The sequence below is a fragment of the Numida meleagris genome, chromosome 2 (genome assembly GCF_002078875.1).
Source record: "Numida meleagris isolate 19003 breed g44 Domestic line chromosome 2, NumMel1.0, whole genome shotgun sequence".
Classification (NCBI taxonomy): domain Eukaryota; kingdom Metazoa; phylum Chordata; class Aves; order Galliformes; family Numididae; genus Numida; species Numida meleagris.
In genome coordinates this window covers 54,648,224-54,665,773 of record NC_034410.1, presented here as the reverse complement: position 1 = coordinate 54,665,773, position 17,550 = coordinate 54,648,224, and the positions used below count along the sequence as shown (strand labels likewise).

At 39.5% G+C, this 17,550-nt stretch overlaps 1 protein-coding gene and 1 long non-coding RNA gene across 3 annotated transcripts in view; one reads left to right on the top strand and one right to left on the bottom strand.

Annotated features, from left to right (window-relative positions):
- The window catches only part of LOC110393175, a 55,042-nt gene extending 52,783 nt beyond the window's left edge, over positions 1–2,259 (bottom strand). The window contains exon 1 of the long non-coding RNA XR_002434869.1: positions 932–2,259. This is a non-coding gene — a long non-coding RNA (uncharacterized LOC110393175). The remainder of the gene's footprint in view (positions 1–931) is intronic.
- The window catches only part of ATP9B (ATPase phospholipid transporting 9B (putative)), a 167,117-nt gene continuing 152,885 nt past the window's right edge, over positions 3,319–17,550 (top strand). For both annotated transcript variants that reach the window (XM_021385725.1, XM_021385724.1), the window contains exons 1-2: positions 3,319–3,500; positions 15,948–16,121. In XM_021385725.1, coding sequence (XP_021241400.1) covers positions 3,406–3,500; positions 15,948–16,121 — 269 coding nt within the window. In that variant the 5' untranslated portion in view covers positions 3,319–3,405. The remainder of the gene's footprint in view (positions 3,501–15,947; positions 16,122–17,550) is intronic.

Sequence of the window (17,550 nt, the reverse complement as noted above, 5' to 3'; positions counted from 1 at the left end):
GCACACATGTAACAACAAGGTATTTACCTTTTAAAAGCCTCAAATATGCATTAATAAAATAAAAGCTTAGAGAATACATTAGATTCAGTAAGAAATCAAGACTCTAAAGGGATTTATAGTTCCTAATGATTGTCCCATGCTGGGACATTTACAATGCTGCCAATAATAAACCCTTTATTGTAAATGCTTGATCATGTATTTGACTATACATATGGAATTTCCAAATGTACATACAATTGACTAACATTAGGAAAAGCTACAGACCAAATAACATGATAAATAATAAATATAACCAAATAATCCACTGAATACAGAATCACAGATCTACAGAGACAAGAAAATTGGCCTTATGCTGCTAACTTGAATTAAGTGATTTCTGTTCTATTCAAAAATTGCTCTTCTACAAACTGGAATAAAAAAATAAACTCAGAGAAATCAGTTTAATTCTCTTAGCCCCACTGAACAGAAGTAACTTCACTAAACCACAAGAAAAGGATTCTGAATGCATAGTTGTTAAAGTTACAATTTTAATGTTTTGAGATAAATTCCTGCATAATAGGATATAGGATAGAATCCTTCAGTTGGAAGGGACCTTCAAATATCATGGAGCCTAACTGCTGACTGTTTCAGGGCTAACGAAAAGCACATTAATGAGGGCACTGTCCCAGTGTCTCTTGAGCTGTCACAGGCACAGTGAATCAACCACCTCTCTAGAAAGCCTGTTTCAGTGTTTGACTACCCTCATGGTACAGAAATGTTTCCCAGAGCCCAGTCTGACCATCCCCTGCCAGCTTTGTGCTGTTCCTATCCTCTACCTCCCTCTGCACTCCATTCTCAGGAAGCTGCAGAGGGCAATGAGGTCACCCCTCAGCCTCCTCTGCTCCAGACTGCACAAGCCCAGGTGTTCTCAGCCTCTCCTCACAGGACATACCCTCCAGCCTTGTTTACAGCTTTGGTGCCTCCTCTGGATGCTTTCAAGGACCTTAACACCCTTTTTATCCTGTGGAGCCCAGAATTAAACACAGTATCCAAGGTGAGGCCACACCATCACTAAATGCAGCAGGAGAATCACCTGTTTTGACCAGCTGTCCGTGCTGTGTTTAATGAACCCCAAAATGCAGTTTACCCCTTGGCTGTCAGGCACACTGCTGGCTCATGCTGAGCAGCTGTCAGCTGCACCCTCAGATCCCTCTCTGCTGAGCTTGTCTCTAACCAGAAATGATAATAACAACGGCCATAAAAACCTAGGACTGCCATAATTGTTAGGTTTAAAGTTTTAAGGGTTGTGTTTCATTATTCAAACACACAAAGAACGTCCATCGCCGCAGATCAGGCAGGAGGCAATTGTTCCTGCTCTCCTGTTACAACTTCGAGGATTCTGAGTCTGTTGATGCCTACAGTAACCACATAGTATGCTTAAAGCCAAAATATTGATTAGAAATTTGCACTTGGCAAGTTATCTTAAGCATTGCTAGGGCCTCATGATCTTTGTTCCAGCAGATGGGAAAATCCTTTACTGTAGACAGTGTATTGCAGTGCCTCAGTACTGACCATTCCCCCATCATTCTACGATAGAAAGACACGCAGAAACCACCTCACATTTTGTTAAATAGTGCTGGGAGAGTAGGACATCTCCTGGGACAAGGATGTGTCAGGATCTCTGGCTGCTCCACAGCAGCTTCCACATCAGTCCCATATCTTGTGACTGGTAGTAGGACTGGATGGGTAATGGCCTGCAGAATAACCTGAATTCATGTGAGAATGCCAGAGACCTCTGAGGGCTGTGTTGCTGTCTGTCCTGTCCCACAAGACAATATGATTACACAGATTTTATTGTCCTTTGCAAACTACAGCCAAAGTGTCTCCTACTCTGATCAGTTATTTGAATTATGTAGCTTGTAGATTATCTTTTTGCCCAAGATTTTGATATGGAGGTCTTATTTTCAGGTTACATCTATTTACCGTAAAAAATAATTTTAATGCAGCAACTCTTCATTCTGAATATCTGGGTAGTCAGAGCAACTTCATTTGGCACTGGAGAGAGCAACTCTCACCCATTTGTTCTTCTTGGGTTCTGGCACTGCTATAACCACACTGCATACTTCAGGTCACAACCCAGGAGGCCAAAGGTTTCAACAGTCCCACGAACATCTTTCCATGTGATATCCTCAGAGAAGTAAAAGGAGCAAAGCCTGCAGTCTAGAAAACCGAAGGGAGCATTCTACTGACAACTCTGAATTTAGTAATTTGCATAATCAGTAATTCATTGCCAAAAATCTTGGCCTAATTCACATATCATGTGTATGCTTGAGCATTCTGTAAATGATTGAAGAATTTTTTTTCACTTGTGAAATGTTTTTTTTTTTTTTCATTCCGTAATCTTGTGAGCTTAAGGCATTTTGTAAAAGGATGATTGCATATCTACATGGCGAAGCCTGACATCTCTGACTTCTTTTTGTACTATCATTAAAAATTCTAAAAAATTCTGCTGGGAAAGGTGACCCCAGGAATTTCCAATAATATAAAGAAGAATATATGATCAAGAAAAGCTTCTATCACGTATCTTTTGGTTAACCTTGTATTCTGCACTTAGGGTATATTTTGCTGTCTTCTTTTAGAGAAATTTGTTTGAAAGAAAATTTTTGGTGGTAGACTACTTACTTTTATTTATTTCTCTATTTGTTTTTGTCTTGAATATTCATGGCAAAATAAATTTGTTTTCCTTCTTCCTATTTTTGTAGGAAGGCTGTGTATCTGACAGTGCCAGGCCTTTTGCTTCCTCCAGCGGCCCATTTCAGAGGAACATGGAAGGATTACATCCTACAGTAGGTCTACGAACTCCTTTATCTTCCTCACCATTTTTTTCCTTTGGAAACTCATGTACTGATCTCTCCCTTATGAAATCCTGCAGATTGGTTAAGTATCCCTGAGTTACAGAATATCCATTTCCACATGACGATACCTCTGTCTCACAAAAACAAACTCTGTTTAATGGCAGAAAACAGTTACTGTCAATCCGCAGTGCTTGTACTCGTTCTTGGCGATCACGCACGTATTTGCTGACATCCAGCACAGGTAGCAGCCAGTCTTTGCCTCCTGGAGACTGAAGGGCAGCCTACCTTAACCACATTAAAAGCCAGGAGGTGTTTGCAGCCTCAGCCTGAAGACAACCGCTCTTGCTTTGCCTCCCGCAAACCCCCTTCCAGGCCTGAACTCCAGCTTTCTTGGAACGCCCCGCCCCTCCGCCAGCACAGAGCGCTGCTGCCCCACCTCCTTGTTTAATAGGGCGGACCCCGCCCCGCCGGCGCTCCCTCTATCCCGCCGTCAGCTGGTGCTGGCCGTGACGTCAGAGGTGCCGGCCGCGCGGTGGGGAGGTGCGGCGCGGCGCGGCGCGGCGCCCCCAAGATGGCGGATCAGATCCCGCTGCACCCGGTGCCGCGCAGCGCCCAGCGCAGAGCGGCCTATTACAGCAGCGCCTCCGCAGCGCAGAGGCACAACAGGTACGTGGGCGTATCGCCACCCTGCAGCCCCACACCTTCTGTTTTCGGGTGAGGCGCTCGGAGTCCCCTCGCCCAGCCCCTCCGTGCTCTGGGACCGCCCGCCCGCCCGCTGGGTCCCTGGTAGAGCGTGGCGACCCCCAGTAGGGCAGTATGAGGGCTGCTGGCAGCCTCTGCTTCTTTGAGGCTGCGTAGAGCTGGCTGTCCCACTCAGTCCCCAGGCCGGTCGCAGGCTGTGGGGTGGCCGGCAGCGGGGCCGGGCCGGGCTGTGGGGGCGGCTGGCTGTGGGGCCTCCGAGGAGGATGCGCTCTCGGCCGTGCCCCTCGGGTGCGGCCTAGGCTGCCCCAGCGCCGGGAGCTCCGGGGTGAGTGGTATTCGTGGCCGGCAGCTCGCCTGGTGGAGGGGTGCCCGCGTTAGGGGGCTTCTCTGGGCACCGTTAGTAAACGTGCTGTGAGACAGCCTCTGTGTCTTAGTGAGTAAAGCGTGAGCTTCCTTGAGTGTGAGAATCAACCTTCAGCTTCTTAAACTGTGCTGTGTGTTCAGAGGGTGTTAAGGAATCCGAAGAAACTTGTTCAGACGTTTGCTCCCAAGTTAAGATTGAATGTTTCTTTCCTTCCTGCTTTCCTGAAGAATTCTAAGGAGTACCATCCTTGTGCAGGAGGAAGCACTTTACTCTGTAATTTTTGTACGTCCTTTGGACAGTGCTCTTAAAGTGTTTGATATGCTTGCCGTTAGTTGTTAAGAAGCATTTTTCCCCTTCTCTTGATTTTTATGGGGCATTGAATGCAGGTGCAGGGACTGGAGGGGATAGTTTTGCTGGCTGTAGCAGATAGACTTTCTAAGCATAGAATAACTGATGCTGCTGTTCTAAGTCAAATTAGTGAAATCAGTTCATCAGGAATTAAAAAAAAAAACCAGTATTGAGTGACTAACAGAAGAGATAGTTTAAAACTATGCAAAATAAGATAGCTTTACATAATGTCACCTTGATTTTTTAAACTAGATAAGCCTGCAAATGTTCACAGAAAATCCTCTGATAGGACAGCCTGCTGTAGTTGTATTCCCCATTTCACTAATACTTTAATGTCTGAGAATCTGTTGCAGGTCTGTTGTTTGCTCTGAGGAAGGGGAGTGTTATCATCCCTGTTTCTTAGAATTGAAGGAGGGGGAGGTTCTTCATGGGATCTGTAAACTTTTTAGTAAGTGTTTCCCTTTGTAAGAAAAAGGGAATGGAGAAGATTATTGTAGGCAAAACCTTGGTCTGGACCATGAAAGGTATCAGGTGGTTCTATTATAGCTTACTTGGGAGCATTGAAAAATACTGTAGATATAGGACAGGTTCATAAAGCATGCAGGTACATAGGTTTATTAGAGATATATTACAATGCAATAATTACAGTTATGTATACAAACTGTTTAAACTTGACCATATAGGCAGATTCAATAAGCTGTAAGATCTGGCAAGGAAATACAGATTCATTATGGATCTGCTTTTTCCTCTCTGTCTTATATGATTAGCTTTACCTTCCAAAGACTGTAGATTGAATTCCCTATTTGTTTTTCAGAGTTTCTCAAATGTAAGTGATGCATATTTATTTTACCAGTCCTCCTCACAAATTATAATAGCATTCTAATAGTTCCAATAGCATTCATTAATTCCATCAAACTACTTGTAGGGTTATAAAACATTTTGACCGTAATAGGTATGTTTTTTACTTCTGGTTCTTTATTTTGATCATAGAATCATAGAATGGCTTAGGTTGGAGGGAACATTAGAGATCATCTAGTTCCAACCTCCCTGACATGGTCAGGGTTGCTAGCCACTAGATGAGGCTGCCCAGGATCCCATCCAAGCTGGCTTGAATGCCTCCAGCAATGGGACATCCACAGCTTCTCTGGGCAACCTGTCCCAGCACCTCACCACCCTCTGAGTAAAAAGTTTATTCCTAACATCTAATCTAAATCCCTTCTCTTTTAATTTAAAACCATTCTACTTTGTCCTGTCACTACCAGACAGTGTAAAAAGCTGGTTCCGCTCCTGCTTGTAAGCTCCCTTCATATACTGGAAGACCACAGCGAGGTTTCCCCAGAGCCTTCTCTTCTCCAAGCTAAACAAGCCTGGCTTCATCAGCCTTTCATCATAGAAGAGGTGCTCCAGCATTTTGATCATCTTTGTGGCTCTTCTCTGGGCCTGCTCCAACAGCTTCGTCCTGGACTGGGGACCTTAGGCTTGGAAACAGGACTCCAGATGGGGCCTCACAAGGGTAAAGTAGAGTGAGACAATCACCTCCATCTCCCTACTGGCCACCCCTCTGTTGATGCAGCCCAGGATGCTATTGGCCTCTGGGCTGCAGAAGCAAACTGCTGGCTCATGTCCAGCTTTTTGTCCATCAAGACCCCAAAGTCCTTCTCTGCAGGGCTGTTCTCAGTGAGTTTTTCTCCCAGTGTGTACTCATATCTGGGATTACCTCAACCCGAGTGCAGCACTTCGTGCTTGATATTGTTAAACCTCATCAGGTTCTCGTGTGCCCAGTTCTCAAGCCTGTCCAGGTCCCTCTGGATGGCATCCCTTCCTGCTGTATTGACTGCACTACTCAGCTTGGTGTCATCAGCCAACTTGTTGAGGGCACTCTTGATCCCACAGTATATGCTATTGATAAAGGTGTTAAAGAACACCAGTCCCATGACAGACCCCTGAGGGATCACTCATGACCAGCCTGCACCTGAACATAGAGCCATTGACAACGGCCCTCTCACGACGACTATTCAACCAATTTTTTGATCAGCCTAATAGTCCAGCCTTCAGATCCACATCTCTCCAATTTTGGTATAAGGATGTAGTTTGGGACTGTATCGAAGGCCTCGTATGACTCCAGGTAGATGACATTATTTGCCCTTGGCCAGTGATGCTGTTACTCCGTCATAGAAGGCCACCAGATTGGTCAGATATGACCTGCCTTTGTTGAAGCTATGCTGGCTATCTCAAATCAGCTCCACATCTCGGGTGTGTCTTGACGCTCTTTCAGGAGTATCCGCTTCTTGATCTTTCCAGGCACAGGTGTGAGGCTCACTGGCCTGTAGTTCCCTACGTCTTCCTTTCTCCCTTTCTTTAATATCGGAGTCACTGGGAACTGCTTGACAGCCACAGTTTTTCACGTATGGTGGAGAACTGCTTTGCAACCACATCAGCCAGTTCCTGGGATGGGTATTTTCTGGCCACGTAGACTTGTACACATCCAGCCTCATGAAGTGGTCTCAGACTTGCTCCACTCTTGTGCTCGGGAGGATTTTGCTCTCCCAACCCCAGCTTTGACATACAGGGACATGAGAGGTGTGGGACTGACAGTGAAGACTGAAGCAAAGAACTTGTTAAGTACCTCAGCCTTCTCCATGTCCGAAGAGGCCAGTTCTCCCCTTTTATTTAGTTTTGCTACAACTTCTAATTCTTATGACTTAAAGTTATAATTGATCTATAGCTCCTAAGCCTTTATGAATGTTTCATCCTGCTTTTCTAACCTTTCTCTGCAGCATGGACTTCTAAGAGGACTTGCATTCCTGTGTAAGCTGTGGCAGAGCTCCTGGTCTTGCAAATACTTGTATGAGTGTTGAAGTGAGGTCTGATAGGCAGAAAGCTCTCGCGTGCGTATCTACATACAGTTTTAGTTTGAAAGAGCATAATTTGTACTTCAGAAGATATCTAGAGTTGAATACTAATTAAAATACTTTTTTTTAATCTCAAGGTTAATCCAGGCTTCTGTGCTCTCAAGAGACTTTAACTTGTCATAATTTGTTTTTTTCAGTGAAGAATTTACAGTTCTTACACTGCCTCTTTTGCAAGTCTTATGCACAGATCCTTAACTTCAGCACAGTAGTGTTATTTGACTTGAGCCGATTTCCCTGCTACTGGCAACTTCAGTTAATACAACTCAGCAGTTGCTTACCTGTAGCGGCCTCAAAGTGAATTTGTATTTTTTATTTTGCCTAAGCTAAGCAGTGTGTAGGAGTCTGCTATTGTTGCTGTTGTTAGTTCTGCAGTAAGGAGAAACTGTTTCTCAGCCAGTGTTTGTCTTTACTGTGCTTGTGTACTTCAGAGTTCTTTTTCTGACCTTTAGCGTGTATTTTAAAGCTGGAATGTGTTCTTCCCCACACACCTTAGAAGCTGTGATGCTATACACCTGAGATCGCATGCTTTTCCATAAAATTGAATGGAAAATTAGTTGTGTGCTACTGTTAGAAACTAGGAAAATCTGTTTTGAGGTAAGTAGTTGTTTATATTCAAATTATTAACAATCTTGTTATTGTGTGATATATACTGTAATATTTGTAGAAAGCTTGGAGGAAAAAAAGCTGTTTTGCCGCTGTTTTGACACTTTGTCTTTCAGCACCAAGGTTCTGAAACAGTTGCTGTGGGTTCTTTGTTTGCTTTTGGCTTTGGTTTGTGTGGTGTTTTTTTGTTTTTTTTTTTTTACACCATATGGGGAAAAGAGGACCAGAGAGCTCCCGAGATCACTTTGAATGTGCAGTGAGAATAACACTCTTTTCTTTTATGTTAAGCTGTGTAGTCAGAAGCCCAAGAGGAAGCAATGGCTGAGTGCAGGAAGGAAGTTAACTGTGCTCTGAATGTATTGTCCATCTAACTTACATGTGGATGTAAAACAAGAAGCTAGGTGGAATTTTGAAGTTGATAAGGGAGTGAGTTAAATGGTGCTCAACCATCACTTACCTGTAAGCAAATTACCTAGTTCATTAAGGTGTTCTGCACTTGTCTCTGTCCGTGTATGCTTGTGTTTGGCCTAGTAGTGCTATGGTGTGAAGTGTTGGGACAGCTGAGCTGGTACCAGAGTATCAGGTCTTACCAGCTGTGTCCAGTAGTACATAAATACAGTTACACTCCAAGTATTCAAAGGTATGTCCACGTTGTCACAAAAAACCCCTTCCTTCTCGGGAAGGGATCTTCCAGCATGATTGTGTGTAATATGGATCCTGATTGTGTGCTTAGGAACGACCACACTGGAGATGTATCAAGAGGCTGCAATAAAGCAAGTTAATGGAGCAAATGAACTGCTGCTGCCTCTCTGTAGTTTGCTCACTGATAGAAAACTCAGGTGTTAGGAAACTGTTGTTTTTAAATTATCATTTTTGTTTGTGTGACAGAGAACTGGTAACTACATGAATTTCAGGTTAGTATAACCTAAGGTTCATCCATACATGCTAGAAGTATCATAAACTGTTAACAACCAAAAGTAAGGTTTCTGAAGTTTTACATTACAATACACTTCAGTGCCTAAACATTAGCTATAAATGAGAATCTGTTAAAATATGAAGCTGTATGTTATGTTGATATAGTCAAATATATGTATATACGTACATTACAATACACTTCTAATGTGAGGGAGAAGGGATTAAATATGTTGCAAAGAAATCTCTGTAGAATTGTGTTTAGGAGGATCACAGTGATTTCGATCCTAAAGATCATCTACTACTGTTATGCCACTGCTACAAAATAGGTCTATCATGTATGCTGTTCTGTTCATTCTATAGGAGAGCTATTGTCCCAGTGATTTTTACTGATTTTAACTGAAATTCAAAGTATTTGCATCTTTTGCAAGGCAAAACTTCTTTCAATTGGAAATAAATAAAAGAAAGAAAAATCAGCAGCCGAGGCAGGACTTATTCTCTTTTGCCATTAGCCTTTCTTCAATTATGCTTTTGGACAGAGATTCACTTTTTTGATTGGAACTGTGTCACTAAGTCATTTTTAGACTGTCTGTGAGACACCATCTCTTAATTCTGGTTCTTTCATCAGGGCAGCATAGTTGTCACCTTTTGCACTTGGGATGTTGTTGTATCATACTTGTTGGGTCTTTGTTTTCAAGAATCTCCCAAGTTACAGTGTAACAACACTTTTAGAAAAGTGAGTTATCAGTGATATTTTTTTAACTTTATTAATTTATATATTGTCTTCATCAATCATATTTACATTTCTGGATTGAATGATGCTCTGTTTTCTGTAGACTTGATTCATAGGTTAATAGTACCTTTTGGGACTGATCCCTGTAAGATTTAGGATAGGTTTAGATTCTGATATTTTTTTGTCTGGGGAAAAAAGGTCAGACCAGCTTGATGTCATAACCTATGAAGAACAAACTTGGTTTATGTAAATGCTCTTGGAGCTTTTACATAGTTACGTAGTGACACAGGTAACCAAAATACATGCATGTAGAGCTGCTCACAGTATCAACTGTAAAGTATTTTTACAGACAGTTACATTTTTATTAATGTCATACCAGGGAAATAGTACTTCATCTGCAATAATATGCTTTGACATAGCAACTTTAAGTAATTTTTGTAATAAATTGCAGTTACTAGACTCAATGTTACTTAAAATCATTTATTTGGAAAATACTACTTGTTTTTTTCAACACTAGCAATGTACTTTACACACAAAGACAAACATAATCTTGAGCATGATTATTCTTGGAGTGATTTTTCTTTATCTGAATCATTTTTATATTAAGGCTCAAGAATGTTTGAGTACTTAAAGCAGTGAAGTTCAGATTGCTGTTGCAAATGATGACTATCCTTTACAATACGCACATGGCTGTGGGTGCAGTAGAATAAACTTCTGAAATGTATTTTTAAGGTTGTTTGTATTTAGTCTGTATTTTTACCCTATATTTGCATGCCTTCCTGATTTGTCTGTAGTATCCAAATACAGTGATTTGTGTTCCTTGGGCAGGCACTTGGATTGCTTAGAAGGGTGAGAAAAAACAATTGATCAAGCTACAGTGTCAATAACAGTCCCCAGTGACAGTGATAAAATGGCCCCGTTGTTGTGATCAATGATGGACCTTACTAATTAAAAATAGGGTTCTAGCAAATGCAGATGTTTCCTCAGGTCCTGCTGTTTATTTTGTTATTGGTCGTACCTATTTGTTAAGTAGGTATTCACTCATCCTGTCCTGGCTTGAAAAAAGATGTTGATTCTAATAGGGCGTGTGTAGTCCTTTCTAGGGTGAGGAAAGAGGAGTAAGGAATGGTGTGTTTGGGTGGTGGTGGTGGTGGTTTTTTTTTTTTAAATGACAGCTTCCTTATGCAGGTCTCTTGAATTTGCTTCTGCCACATACAGCTCTGGCAAGGAAGTGTGGGCTAGGGGAGAGGGAAGGCAAATGGCATTTGCAGCTTTTGCTTTGTCTGGTAGCACCTGTAGTTCTAGTTAGCTGTGATTTAAGCAAATTTTGAAAAGGCTACCTATGGAAGGTAGTAACTGCATAGTCTGCATTTAGACCTTTTTCTCAGCAGATACAAGGTTTTTCTTCTGCGAGACAGAAGCAACTAGTATGTGGTTTGTTGGTTTTTTGTTTGTTTTTATTATAGTGATTGATCAAAAATACTCCCCTATGGTTTTCCAGAAACTGCACTGCTTGTGAAAGGCTGGGGGCACCTTGATTCGGCTTATTACAGTAACTATTAGTCATTTCAGTTGATAAACTCAGTAATAAACTTGCTTGCACACAGTAGAAGTAATTTTTCTATCTTGTTATCCACTTGACAAATGCGTACTGTGAGTGTTGTAATAGATTTTTAAAGATTCTATCATGCAAGGACACAAAAGCAAAGTTATATGTTGAAATTTAATACAAATATTTGATGTACAAATCTTCAGCTTCCTTGAAAGCTGTCCAAAAGTGTATTTTGTTGTTTTAACTATTGGACTGCTGTGCTTAGTGTCCTCTTCCATATGGAGTTTTCTAACAGGCCTGTCCCTGATGATGTGTATGAATTGTAACAGGATTGTTTTCTCCGTGTGTTTGTTATTAGGCCAAGACTTGGATTCAGGGATTTTGAAAGTGAGACTGGGTAGGGGTACACTTGCATTAGAGATAAAGCCACAGCTTAATAAAACAAACAAACAAAAAAAAGTGACAAGCTCCAGTCAATTTTGTATATTTCTGAGAAAAGTATTTCTGTGGTTTTGGAGGAAGAGATTAAAGGAAATTCTTCAGTTCTCATGCATGTACTTGTGGAAGGCCTCATTTCTGTTATAGTCTACGGAGGACATAACTCTGTCATGCAACCAAACTGTCGCTGAATGCATTGAGATGTTTGAAATTGAAGGACTGTAACTGGATTTTTCTCATGTAGCTTGTAGCAAAGGAAATATCTTATGAAGATCCTGGATGTTTGAATAAGAGGAGCTGTTGTGGAGAACTTATATAAAAATGTATGATAGTAAGCATGGTTATAGATAAATGTATATTTAGTAAAATTTTTCTTGCTGCTGTGGAAAGTTTAAGATTTTTTTTATGCCATGAAATGGGATCTGAACAGCTGTATCAGTGCAAAATGCAGTGTACAGTAGCTGCTGCTTTGTTGGTTTGTCCTCTATAAATGATTCTTGCTCTTTGTCTGAATTGAGCCTGCCCTTTTCTCCATTATTTCTGTTGCTACACCTTCTCAGTTTGGTTATCCTTATCCTCACACTTGAGACGTGTTCATGTAGGCTAGACCGTGGAGGAATGAACAGAGCTGGGACAGGTTATGCTTCTCACTCCTTCTGTCTTTTTGCTGTCCGTGAGCAGAGGCAGAGCAAAACTGGCACATAGCCATCGAAGCAAAACGATGACTTGGGACATCATTTTCATATCAGATGTTTGTATCAAAGTCTGTTTAAAAGCACTTGTATATTATTTCCTTTCACTTAAGTCTGTTAAATGTTATTCCTAAAAATAGCTAGATTTTGTTGAAAGTTGGTTAATGTTTTTGTTCCTTTTTACATAGGAAGCCATATTTTTGTCCAGGCAGTTGTCTTCATACCTGAATTAGTAGCAGCCATGCTGAGTGTTTTGATGTCTTTGCTCTGGCTTCTTTATTCACGTTGCTTGCAGTGTTTCCTTACTTTAATAAAAGTTTCTAGGATTACACTTAATTGATTTGTCATTCAAGGCAAATCCACACTTCAAGCAATTAAGTGTGGAAAAATACTAGATAAAAAAGACATAAAGATTTTTATCCTCATCCTAGTTAGGAAAAATACGCTATTCATTGTCCTCTTGTTTTTAAATACCAAGCACAATTTTCTAGCACAATAGCAAAATTACTTTTGAAACAGAATAAATTGCTTTATAGGTCAGAGGCTATATTTTGAAGTCATATGCTTATGCTCATTATCCTCACTACTTGGTGAAGCTCCATATTTAAAAGTGCAAACTAGATACTAATTGTGGAAAAAAATAATTGTTTATAACGGCAAAACACACGAAAGTAATTAGAATTAAAACATTGGTGTGTTCTACAAATATCACCACATTTGCAAGAGTACAATTAAATATTAAGCAGATCTGTGAATGTATTTCTCAGCCAGGTCTGTTTCTTGTAATTGTCTAGCATTAGCATGCTCTGTCAAGAGAGACTTCAGCCGTGTTTGCTTTGTTACCTTTGTATATAAAGCAAATTATTTTTTGAATCAGACACTTATTCAGGTTATTTAAGTCAGAGGGGTCTGTTGCTGCTTGCTTCAGTATACCTGGCAGATTGTGGTTTCACTGAGTGGTGTTACACCATTAATTGTTCTGATGTCTAAAAGCAAAATACAATGCAATGAAAGGCTTTGTAGTGGGAAGCAAGTAACTGCGATAATGTAATTAGCAAACTTAATTGGGGAGAATATAAAAGCATTGAATGTGAGCCTGTTTAAATACAGGCTTTTCTTATTGAAATTCAACACAATGTAATAGCGTTTTTTAAGCAGTAATTTTTATTGTCAAGTGTGTAAATTGAAGTGTTTAAAATTAGTTTAGTTTGAGAGTACAATCTTGTGTAATATACCTTGTGACCTGAAAAAACTGTGATTTGTATTAGGTTCTTTTTTTCTTAATGACTGTTTAGAATAGCAGGAATGGAAGAAGTATTGCCAGATGGCGATATGGTTCAGTTGTGAAGCTTTTGCCATGTTTTAGCCTTTATTTGCCTATTTTTGAAGGGGTTACTGTTAGTAATAGTTCTGTATTTTCCGTGGCTTTATTTTTTTCCCTAACTTCTTCTGTGTTTTCTGCTACATTGTTGTACTCTTTAATCGTTTGAAACAGGTGAAAAATTTTGGAAAAAGGAAGGTCTACAAAGCCTGTTTAAAGTAGGTAATGTATCTTTTTAATAGAAATTGAGTAATAGAACTCACCCTTCCCCCCTATTTTATGGCTTCCGAAAAGATTTATAATGGTTTTAATACGGAGCATGCATGTGTACATCGCTGAAAATCTAGAGGAAAAGACGATGCTTTCAGATTTTGTGTATTAAATATACAGAAGATTGGGGAAAAACAAATCCAGTGATGGTGCTTTCTCATGCCTGGTGTTTGTATAAAATCTTAGGTTTGTTCAAGATTTTGGACAGATGTAGCTTGAACACTGCTTAGAGTACCGTTCTGTTCTAACCCTAACCCTTGTTTCTTTAGTATTACTGATACAATTGAAACAAGAACTGGACCCCAGAAATACTTGTCGTTCTGAAGTCTCCTTAAAGTCTTTGATGTTATTTTCACTAAAAACATGTGTTAATGCACAACATTTTTGTTGTTTTCTGAGATGCCATAAAATTGAACTTAACTTTTTTTTTTAGTTTTTGAGATTATTGGTTTACTGTGCATTTCTTGAGTTCTCAATAAAGTTCTGTTGAAAGGTTAGTTTGGTATTGCTCAGTTCATGTATTTTCTGTACCTGCTGAAAATTCTACTTCTGGGACTTCACTTATTTAACGTGAAACAAAGTTCTTGTTGTCCAGTCAAAAGTGTGTAGTGAACATACCAGCTCACCCACCGGATGAGAAAATGGGGTGAATTCCTGCATTGAGAGAGCTTTTTATTTTTAATATTCTCCTAAGCTGTATAAATTCATGTACATGACAGAGATTCCCAGGCCCTGGAATTCAGTACTACCATACTTATGGCATGTGTCCTGGCATGAACTTGGGCTGTTCCAACACTTGCTCTTCGTGGGCAGTCACCAGGCAGAGCTTAGTGGTTGGTATTGGTTCCTGCTGGACAGCTTGCAAGCAGCTTTCTGCTTTTTAGAGATTGGACATTCTAAGGGCACGGGTGTAGGCTGCTTTGTTGCTTGTAAGGCTTAGGAACTTCCCTTCAGTTTGTGGATGTGGATATAGCCTTGATATGTACTCAGATGTTCTAGACTTTGTGCTATGGATTTCTATACATACAAATGCATCAATGAATGGATTTTTTTCATTACTGCTTTTGTGAAAAAAAACAAAACATTGTTTTTTAGGTTGCCAAAGGGAAAATGAGCAATCCTAGGATGCATATTCTAAGAGATCCAGTACAGCTTTCGTTAAAAAATCCAATAGTTTTTAAGCTTCACATCTGTCAAATGCTTTTTTGTGACACTTTTTTGTGTGTGTCATCACCCGTTTGTATTTAATGACAGCTTAATTACCATTCTCAATAGTTGTAAGTAATATTGTTTTGCATGTTGGTTGGATTTGATATTTTTGTGTTTTTCAAGCATTCTTGCAGTCAGCCTTTCTGACCGTTTTGTTCATAGGGGTTGATCTCTGTATCATTTTATTAACATCCATCAGTTATTTTGTTACTGCATGCAAGTAGATTATCTTTGCATGATTTTCTTCCAGTTAATATCCTCATTAGTCCTTTGAATAGCTTATAACCAGAAAGCTGAGCAGCAGTGCGGTTCTTCCATATTTTTATACCATTGAGACAACAGAAACTGAAGAATTGACTCAATTGACATGCACTTTAGAGAATTTCCTTATCAAACATTCAAGTGTTTTATCTTGGTGTAATAGACATGCCGCAAGAGCAAAATTGAAAGGGAGAATAGTTTCTGAAGAGGAAAGGACCATTATTAGCCTAGTGTTGTTTTCATAGCTCTGCAGGCAAATCTGTTTAGATTTGCTGAATATTTCTGTCAAGAATTACAAGAGTGACTAAGGTTTTATTAACTAAGGCTGATATGCTGATGAGTGGTGTACAGACTCAGACTTGGAGGTCTGCATAGGCAGAGATAGACATAGGTATATCAGGACAGGAAGTTGAAAAAGCTCAGCGGAACTGTGAAATTTATGCTTCTGTGAACACTCACATCATTTGCATCTGTATAAACCTTGCCAAGTAAATTCTTTTTCACAAAATCTTGCAAAGAATCCTTTGAAAAGTATGAAGCTGCAGTTCTGTACATGTGAATTCAATAGCAAGCAAGAATTTATATTAAAGTGATTGGATGATTGCAGACCTTCTTGCTGTGTTACTATTTGTAATGCAAATGCTGAGGTGTCAGGACAAATACGTGAGATGTTTAGGTTGAAAATCTCTCTCTGATATAATTCCATATAGCAACAATTACCTTTTAGTACTTCAAGATTCCTGGTAATAAAAAATGTTGTGTTGGTTATTTTAGTGTGTTAATTTCATTTTTACAGGTACCAAGTGGAAGATGAGTCCTCTCATTTGGATGAAATGCCACTAATGATGTCAGAAGAAGGCTTTGAAAATGATGAGAGTGATTACCACACCCTACCAAGAGCCAGAATCTCTCAGAGAAGGAGAGGCTTGGAATGGTTTATTTGCGGTGGCTGGAAGTTCCTTTGCACTAGGTTTGTTTCATACTAGAAGCTTTTATTTAACTATTCAATGACTTAAGTAATACTAATTGCATCCCGGTACTCTAGACATATCACAGTAAACATTGTAATTTGCTTGTTGTGCACCTTTTAACTATTTTGCCTGTATTTTCTCTACTAGGATATTTATTAGCAGTTAATAAAAGTTCCATGGGGCTGCTGCTGTTTATTTCTCCTGTGTGTTTTGCTGACTTTAAACTGAAATAATCTGAAAAGAGGCTTTTAAGAGAGATCAGATACTGAACTTGTACTATTCCCAGGTCCACAACGTACAAGCATGGTTGTCAGTTCTACTCAAAACCACATAAAGTAAAAGGTGTTTAAACTTTCCATGACTTTTTTGAGGGGGACTTTAAGTTGTAAAAAAAAAAAGTAGATTTTATTGATATTGCTGAAAAGAAAAAGTAAATTCACTAACTAATGATTAGTTAAAATTTCAGCTTCAAGGGTTAAGGAATACATGTAACTGTTGGCATTGGAGTGAATTACAGCTGGAGATAGCTCTTGTGATTTGCTTATTTATAAACTTTGTGCTAAAATCCAGTGTACACAGTTACCTTGGAACAGTAACTTTATAATGAATTGCTAGACAGTTTCCAATTACTGTAGAGTGGTTAAAATAATGTTTTCATCTTTAATGATAAAATTTGAAAATTATTATTTAAAAAACATTGAAACGAGTGATGTATTTTCAGTGAATTTTTTTAGCAGGTGATTTTAGAATTTATTTGGTAGACATCTTCATAGGTAGTTTTCTTGGCACTTAAATTCCAAGAGGCCTTAAAGTATTGTTATACCTAACCAGTTAAAAGCTGTTTTTGTGCACTCTAGTTATGAAATAACTTCTTTATACAGCTTTATTGTTTATAGAAAAATAAAATGTGTTTATTCTTTCTGTAATGTCTTAACAGAAAGGCATGTGTTACCTTCATTATAGGGAACAAGTGTTAGAAAGTAGCAGGAAGGAATTATGGAAGCAGAGCTAGCAGAATGAGAATTAATATATGTAGATTATTTTTGGAATCAGTGTTTTTTTAATATTTGAAAGTGCCTTAAGAGAGTGTCTAATTTCTTTGGGACATACGTTAAAATGTGAGTACCTTTCAAACAGAAGTTGAGATCTTTGGATATTACTTACTGTGATAGACAGTTTCTGTGTAGCTCTGATTTCTGAGTGAGCGGTCCTTGTGTGTTGTATGCTTTACAGGGCTTCAGTCTGACTTTAGATTAACTGTTCTGAGTATAGTTATTTCAGCCATAATTGCCATGCATTTTAGCCTTTGTTTTTCTAAAGAAGCCAGGCGTACTGTGGTGCTCATGCTCAGTCTTCATGCATCTATTGATTTTTTTTCTGATGATTTGAGGAAAACTACACTGAAGGATGGAGGAAGTTTCAGCTGTG